At 52.7% G+C, this 8,682-nt stretch overlaps 1 protein-coding gene across 1 annotated transcript; it reads left to right on the top strand.

The window, feature by feature from the left end:
* The first annotated feature begins 2,849 nt into the window (after positions 1-2,849).
* ZFP36L1 (ZFP36 ring finger protein like 1) lies at positions 2,850-8,317 on the top strand. Its single transcript, XM_059914495.1, has 2 exons — positions 2,850-3,049; positions 5,471-8,317. Exons 1-2 carry the CDS (start codon positions 2,993-2,995, stop codon positions 6,428-6,430), a joined length of 1,017 nt encoding a protein of 338 aa, XP_059770478.1. The 5' UTR covers positions 2,850-2,992; the 3' UTR covers positions 6,431-8,317.
* Positions 8,318-8,682: the final 365 nt, after the last annotated feature.

Below are 8,682 nucleotides of genomic sequence, written 5' to 3'. Positions count from 1 at the left end.
GCCGGGTCAGCGAAGGGTTAAGGAGGCCGGCTCCCTCACCCTTGGAAAGTCCCTGAAATGACGTTGCAACCCGACAATTTAAAAAAGAGTTTAATTATAGAGACAGGCTCCGGGAGCTGGAACAAACCCGGTCGGTCGGTGGGGCCGGTAAACAACTCCGGAGCGAGCGGGCCAGGCTGGACGCCGCCCGCGGAGCCCGCGCCCCTGGGAGCGGGGGAGGGGAGCGCCCTCCGGGAGTTGGGAAACGGAGGAAATTCGAGGAATCGGCGTTCTCTTTCCGGGGGTGGGGGGGGGGGGGAAGACTCTTTAGCCAGACTGGGGCGCCCAGGCCGCGTCAAGGTGCTCCTGGCCGGCCCCGCAACCGCGGGGGGGAAAGCTGCGCCGCCCGGAGAGGGGGACATCGGGTGCGGGTCGGGACGCGCCCTGGGCCCAGCCCGCTCCGGACCCCTTCCCCCTCGCTTTCCACCCCTGCTTCTCCGCCCCTCCCTCGTCCCCCCAGCAGAGCTTCGCGAACCCTCCAGAGTTAAAGACCAACGGGCCTTTTTTTTTGCTGGGGGAATGGGGGAATCAAAAAACCGAAATAGCTTCACATCGGGACGCAGACAAACCTTGTGGTTTTAACGCGCACCCTACTCTGTCCTGAAATCTGGAACTCATTACCTCATCACTAAGAAACTGCACAAAACCGCTCCCCCAACCCCTCCTTCTCGAGGCGGCGAAGGGAGTGAGCAAACAGCCCTTTAAGAAAGAAACCTACATTTGAATGATTTAAATTAAGGTGGATGGAAGTTATTTCTCCTTCTGGCGCTTGCCAGATTTCAAGAAAAGCTGAAAAATGGGAGCAGGGAGAGGGAAGCAACAGGCAGCTGGACAGCAAAAGAAGAAAAGCAAGGGGCAGCAGCCGGGTTAAAAATGGGGCCATCAATTTAAGCCAGAGGGGACAAATAAAAGCAGACCGGACTGGGGATCACATAGGTTTGTGGCTGCAGCCAAAGCTGTGTGTTTCGCGAAGGTGAAAAACAACAGGTTCCTAAAACGGTTGTGATTTGGAAGGTTTGGTTTCCGGGTTTGCCCGGCCAAATTTATTGACAAATAAGAAATGCAGTAAAAATATGTGTGGGGGGGTGGTGGTGAGAGTGTGACTCCAGCGCTCTGCTCGGCCCGCCCCGACCTCTTCAAAGAAACGTGCTCATAATGGGGTGACCTAATTACATCGCAATGGAACCCGCTCTTAGCCACTCAGTGCACAGGGTTTCATTAACAGACCCGGCGGCCTCGAGTGCTGGGAAGAAACGTGCGAGGGCCGAGGAGGCGGCCGGGCACGCGGGGAAACAGGAAAGAAACGCAGCGCCGCGGTTTCCACCTCGGTCTTGACTCCAGCACTCCGGCGGAGACCGAGGGGGCGGTGGGGGACACGTTAACAGTTTTTTATTTGGGTGGGTGGAGGGGCATCCGAACCTAACAGTAAATAAATATATTCTTTCCAGTTTTCAAAAGAGTGATAATTCAGGGCCTTTCGGTTTCGAGGATCCCACACCTCCCTCCCCCCATCCCGCCAAAACAGCGCAGTGTGACAAGCCATATGTTCCGTTCCCGTGCGGGCGGGGGAGAAGCAACAGTAAGTTGAAAGTGTTGCCTGCCCCCATCTCTTTACCTACATTCTTAGCAAAGTAACTTTTTTTCATTGTTCTGGCATCTAGGGGGTGTGCGTGTGCGTGTGTGTGTTGGTGGGGGAAGTTTCGGCGCGGTCCATGGTTCGGAGCGCGCGGGGAAAATCGTGCGTTGCTGGGTGTTTTTTTTGGGGGGGTGGGGATTAGGGGCGTTCATGAGGATTTAGGTTTTCTTTACAAAAATATTTAAAGATTGATGCGTGAAATAAATACCACAAGGAGGCCTGTTAAAACAACCCGGCAACTATACTCCAGTAAAAATTAAACAAACACCCAAACAATCCGCCCGGACGGTGGTCTTTTTCGCGACGCTCTCCCACCCCTGCTCCTGCCCACACTCGGAGAGTGTCCGCTGCAAAACGAGCGCGAGTGGAGACGCGTGCAGCGCGCTAAACCGCTTGGTGCTCGCCCGCGCCAGGCCGGGTCCTCCTTGGGGGGGGGGGGAAAAGTCTCCCTAATCCTCCTCCCCCAACCCCCACCTTCGCCTCTGAAAAAAACAAAACCCTAGGCTTGAACGCTTTGTGCGCCCCTTATTTCCAATCTCCTCTCCCCTTGGGGTTTGCCGAGGGGAGCCGAGTGCGGAAAAGAACTCGGGAAAAGAGTTAAGTTGTGCGGCAACTTGGACAAGTTTCAAGGGAGATCAGCTCAAGATGGGAACTGCAGCCCCGGCGCTAAGGAGTGGTTTCTGCTCCCGCTTGTAAAAAGAGAAAGTCGAGCCCGCCTTTCTGCCCGACAAAAAAACAACAACACAACAACCAGAACCCCGAAGAGGGTGGAATGAGTGATGTCACAGAGCCGCGCTCGCAGGCTGACAAAAGGGGGGGCGCCCCTCCCCCACTGTGGGGCGCGCGGCCCCAGAGAAGGGCGCCTGCAGCGCGGGGTAGCCAAGCGAGCGGACTCGAAACTTTTCCTCTTTAAGAAAAAAAAAGTTGTGCGCGGCTCGCAGTGGTTTTTTTTTTTTTTTTAATTCGCCTTCTTTCCTCGTCTCCCCTCCCCCTTCTTCCTTTCGAAAGTTTCTTTTTTTTTTTTTTTTCCCAGAGTTTGACCGCAGGGCTGATTCAACTTCAGTGTCAATCAACTTTTTTTCCTCCTCTTCCTCATTTAAATAAGTTTAAAGCTCCTCCTCCCCCTCCGGCCCACCAAATCTGAAACTTATATAAATTGGGCTTCGCGCGCCGCAGCCCGGGAGAGTCAGAAAGGCGAGGGGCGCCGGGAGCAGGCGTGTGGGACTCCAGACCGGAGAGCCGGAGGCTGCGCCTTCCCCGCACCGGGACCTTCACGGCACACCAGATCCTCGTCCCTGCCCCGTGCGAGTGCCCAGGATGACCACCACCCTCGTGTCTGCCACCATCTTCGACTTGAGCGAAGTTTTATGCAAGGTAAAGTGGGGCGGAGCGTTTGCTTTTCAAAGTCTTTTTCTTTTTTCTTTTGTCTTCTAAAAGAACCCCCGAAAGTTTAGGTCTGGGAACGCTGGGGGGAGAGGAGGAGAGGCGAGATGGTTGTTTTTTCCGCCCCAGTTTCCCCCCTCAGTTTGAAGGAATTTGACTCTCTGCTCCCCACCCTTTGAGTTTCAACAGTTCCTGGCGGGGATTACATGGGAATCCGGAGACCAGAGTTTTGAGGGGCGAAGTTTGCGTGGGGCTGCCTGGGGGACGCGGGGCATTGACTAGCATTGGGGCAAGTTTTCGGTGATTCTTTCGTCCATAATGTGCTGCTCTTGAGCCGGGTTTCGCGAGTCTGCTCGGTTTCCCTGTGCGCGCTCTGGGTGTCGCCGCTGCCGGGAGGGGTTCGAGTCTCTCCAGCCCCATTGCCGGACTGTGGGTCGGGAGGTGGGGGTCCCTCGGGGAAGTGAGTCTCGGGATGACGTTTTGCTGGGAGATTTCCCCTTCTGTTCTGGAGAGGCCGGGAATCTGCGAGAAAAGGCCAGGAGTTGTGGTTCAAAGGATGTTGCCAAACGAGTTTGCAATGGGACTTCAGTTCGTCCCAGCTCAGCCAGGCTTCCTCTGTTATAGCCGATCGTGCTGCAATCTTTGGGGTGAGAGTGGGACTCGGGTTCACCCGCTTACCTGTTTTCTGAGGGACCGCGACTCCTCGATATGGAGGGGATGGGGGGACACGACTACAAAATGCCGGTCTGAGCTCAAGGGTCTCGGCGAGGAAGGATTTAATGAGGCCCTCAAGCCGTGTAGCTTGCCAGCCGGTGTGGAAAAAAGCAAGTTTTAAATCCGGAATATTCCAGGAGTGCCGTTTAAGCGTACATAACAGAAGCCTGTGGATGTTCAAGTTTTTTCGCCCCCTCTCCCCAATTTGAAAGAGAGAAGCTGCTAGGCTACTTTTAATTGCTAAAGTGTTTTGCCTGCTTTTAAACACGTCGGGTCATGTTGCTCTCTTTTCCCAGCTTGCTTCTCCAGTCCGTGCAGCTGCCAGGGCCCCAGGGCTGCAGGGTTGGGGTGCAGGGATACCCTGGAGCTGAAGAGCAACATCAAAAAAGTTTGAATTTCAGCTTCCTTCCCTACCTGCGCATTCCCAAACTTCTGTTGCCCTGGCGGCTGCCTGAACTCTCCCGGCACTTCTTCCTTCTCTTCCTGGCTCTCCCGCTCTTTGATCTATTTCTCTTTCTCTGGCTCCCTCCCCCCGCGGGACTTTTTAAATGAACCTCATTGTTGGGAACAGGCTCTCAACTTGGTTCCTGTAATCCGCTCTGTGGGGTGGTTGCTGTTACAGATTCCCGATCCCCCGCAGCTGATCCTAAGGGACCAACTTTAGAAATCGCACAATGACACCCACATGGGCTGGGAGCCAACTCCCAGGTCCCCTGCTCACACCCTTTCCAAATCTTGGGTACAGTTTGGGCAGGTGAATAGGGTCCCATTGGAACAGAGACCTGCCTTTGGTGCCTCTGCCCCCCCCCCCCCCAAATCCATTATTGACTGGGAGGAGGCTGGGGGGATTTGGTGCCTTCCTTTTCCTTCCCACCTGCAGCTTTGCGTTAAAGATTAAACACTGGCGCTCTTATCCAAGCGTGCTCTTGCAGCCAGGAGACTAACTGCAAAGGCATCTTCCCAGTGGAGGGGGTGGGGTGGGCAGTGACTGGTGGGAGAGATCACTGTAGAAGGCACCTCTTCTGGGAGCACAGGGCAATGAGTTTTGTATTCGGGAATCACATCCCTCTCCCTGCCAACCCACCCCCCTGCCAATCCGGGATTTCTCTTCCTGCCCCTCCCTCTCCCCTCCCATCAGCAAGGTAAAGCAAAGGCAGTCTGGAAATCTGTTGCCAAAGGAATGGAATGCTTCTGAAGGAGGAAGTTGAGAGTCTTAGGCCAGGTTTGGGGGGAGGGCGGCGGTTAATTAGGCAGGGACTGATTAAAAGGAGACCTAGCTCATAGTCTCCTGAGGGTGGGAAACGAGAGTTTGTGAGTTGTGTGAGATATTTTCAACGCAGGCATCTATTTGGGAGGTGAAGAAGTTGGATTTCATGGATGAAAGTGGTAGCTTTGGGGACAGGATATGAGGGTGCATTCCAGGGATCGGCGTGGAGTAGGTGCATGTGTAAAACAATTTTTTCACACAGGCCAGGAATTTTGTGACTTCTTATGCCTGGGGCCAGAGTAAACCCTCTTGGCTGGTTGAATGGGAGAAAGAGGGCGAGGGGTTTGCCAGGGCAGAGGTGGGGATGGCGGGTTCCTTTGAGACGGAGCATTTCTGATCGTGGAGGGGGCTGCCCTTAGTGGGTACCCTTCTGGGCCTGGAGGATGGGCTTTGTCACTAACCGCCGTCTCTCTTCTCTCTCTCTCCTCCAGGGTAACAAGATGCTCAACTACAGTACTCCCAGTGCCGGGGGCTGCCTGCTGGACAGGAAGGCGGTGGGCACCCCTGCCGGTGGGGGCTTCCCCCGGAGGCACTCGGTCACCCTGCCCAGCTCCAAGTTCCACCAGAACCAGCTCCTCAGCAGCCTCAAGGGCGAGCCAGCTCCAGCTCTGAGCTCTCGGGACAGCCGCTTCCGAGACCGCTCCTTCTCAGAAGGGGGCGAGCGGCTGCTGCCCACCCAGAAGCAGCCGGGGAGCGGCCAGGTCAACTCCAGCCGCTACAAGACGGAGCTGTGCCGTCCCTTCGAGGAGAACGGAGCCTGTAAGTACGGCGACAAGTGCCAGTTCGCGCACGGCATCCACGAGCTCCGAAGCCTGACCCGCCACCCCAAGTACAAGACGGAGCTGTGCCGTACCTTCCACACCATCGGCTTCTGCCCGTATGGGCCCCGCTGCCACTTCATCCACAACGCTGAGGAGCGCCGTGCCCTGGCCGGGGCCCGGGACCTCTCTGCTGACCGTCCCCGCCTCCAGCATAGCTTTAGCTTTGCTGGGTTTCCCAGTGCCGCTGCCACCGCCGCTGCCACCGGGCTGCTGGACAGCCCCACGTCCATCACCCCACCCCCCATCCTGAGCGCCGATGACCTCCTGGGCTCGCCCACCCTGCCCGATGGCACCAATAACCCCTTCGCCTTCTCCAGTCAGGAGCTGGCGAGCCTCTTTGCCCCTAGCATGGGGCTGCCGGGGGGTGGTTCCCCAACCACCTTCCTCTTTCGGCCCATGTCTGAGTCCCCTCACATGTTTGACTCTCCCCCCAGCCCTCAGGATTCTCTCTCGGACCAGGAGGGCTACCTGAGCAGCTCCAGCAGCAGCCACAGTGGCTCAGACTCCCCCACTTTGGACAACTCAAGACGCCTGCCCATTTTCAGCAGACTTTCCATCTCAGATGACTAAACCAGGGTAGGGAGGGACCCCCCCCCCACCGCCTATCCACCCCCCACCCCCGACCCCGCACCCGCACCCACATCCCCTACCCTTCCCTCCCTACCCATCCGATTCCTGACAAACCCGTACATTAACAAGGTTAAGCTCAACCCCTTTCCCCCTGGACCTTGGAATGCCCCCTCCCTCCCCCCTCTTTAAACGCCCCTCCTCCCCAACATAAGGACAAGTCAATTTGTCAATAGCTTCTTCTGGCTAGAACCCCCCCCCAACCTCAATTTTATAGCCCACTTACCATGCATAACAGACAAGTCCCATATTTGTCAGTAGATGCGTTTTTTTCCAGCTTAAGCCTTAAGTGCCAAATCACAAAAGAAAAAGCAGTAACAGTTTACAGAAGCAACTTAGTGCCTTGTGATCTAACTTTGTCACTGTGACTACATTACCTCTTCAGCGCCAGAGGGCACCCGTGGGCCTCCCCGGAGCCTCTGCCCAGGGGGAGGGGGAGGGGAAGGGGGGCGGCGGGGGAGGGGGGGACTTAGAACCAGCAGCTCCCTCCACTGGCAACACAACTGCACCTTTCCTGATTCCAGTCTCCCACACACTTCCTTCTCCCCTCTCCCCAGTAACCCCCCGCACCCGCCTTGGGAGAGTTGTTGCCAGACTTGGGTTTTTGGGGAAACCTAGCTTGACATTCAAAACCTTTTTCTTCCCGACCTGAACCTCTGTTGACTAATCTTGCCTGGGTTCGTGTAGGTCTGCAGGAAGGAAGACTGCAAAAGCGGATGAAGATTGCGACATAAGTGGGACTTTGTGATTTAATTTTTTTTCTTTTGTTTTAAGTGGGGAGGAAGGGGAAGCTAGATGGACTATGAGAGACTTGATTTTGGTGCTAAAGTTCCCCAGTTCGTATGTGACATCTTAAAAGAAAAAACAACAAAAAAATGAGAGTAAAGCTTAAAAAAAACATGTAAGGGGTGAGCAGTTAATGGTATTCATTCCACATACAATATCTGTGTAAAACGATTTCCTGTAGAAGTAGCTTTAATGGTTTTTGCTCTAGAATACCGTAGGTCTATCCTTAGAGCACTCACGCCATGCTTTTTTCCCTGGGTTTTAAACTTCATATAACTTCAGAAATTGGAGAGCAAAAATTTTGCTTGTCACTGCACATCAATATAAAAAAGCTTATTTAACTTATCAAAACGTATTTATTGCCAAACTATGCTTTTTTTTGTTAATTTTGTTCATATTTATCGGGATGACAAATCCATAGAATATATTCTTTTATGTTAAATTATGATCTTCATATTAATCTTAAAATTTTGTGACGTGTCTTTTTCCTTTTTTTCCACAGTTTTAATATATTATTCTTCAACGACATTTTTTGTAACTTTACACTTTTTTTGGTTATTTTATTTTAAAAAAATGAAAAATTAATTTAAAAAAATGCAAAAAACTGTTGGATTATTTATTTTAGAAATTTCCCCCCTTTGTGTTGGACTGCAAATTGAGTTTCTTTCTCTTTTGGCCTTTCACAACTAGGACTGAGAATGTATGTAAAAGTTCTGTGACAGTACAGAAGGAAAACAACTTTTAATGTATAGCTTCTAAAAGGGAAAAAAAAAAAAAAGAAACCCTTTGACTTCACGTGCCCATCTCTAGACATTCCGATTGCAGATTTGAGGTTCTGGATTCCAGGTTTTGGAGTTTTCCAATGTTAATGCAAACAGAACTGGCACACACACATTAAGATGAATGTAATTATTATTCCTCTTGCTGGTCACTACCGTCGCTTTCTATTTCTCTTTCTTTGTGTGAATTTATTTAAAAGAAAAAAAAACTTTTTGTAACGACTATTTGCAGTTTAAAAATCAATAAACCCATTTTTTCAAGAAATTGATGGTGAAACTGGTTTTGCTTGGTTTGTGGTTTTTCCCTCTGCCTGTAGGCTTGTCCTTTGTAGACGATGTAGGTGCTGGGAGGAGGAGGAGGAGGGGGGCATTGGTTGATTTCTCATCCTTACAGCTAAACCAATGGCTGGTTCCTTTGGTTGAGGCTGGAAGTCTGCTGAGCTTTGAGGGGGTGGGTAGAGGTTTATTGCAAAGCAGCCTGTATTTGTATTATCTGCCCTGTTGTTGGTTGTTGACAAGGGTCCAGCCTTACCTACCCTTGCAGCCTCGAAGGTTCTTCAGAGAGCTGAGGCACGGGGGCTTACTGTCTTCTCTGCCTAGCCTGTGGTCTTAATTCCTTTGGGTAACGTT

Source organism: Balaenoptera ricei, chromosome 2, assembly GCF_028023285.1.
Source record: "Balaenoptera ricei isolate mBalRic1 chromosome 2, mBalRic1.hap2, whole genome shotgun sequence".
Lineage (NCBI taxonomy): Eukaryota > Metazoa > Chordata > Mammalia > Artiodactyla > Balaenopteridae > Balaenoptera > Balaenoptera ricei.
This window is presented reverse-complemented; position numbering and strand designations above follow the sequence as displayed.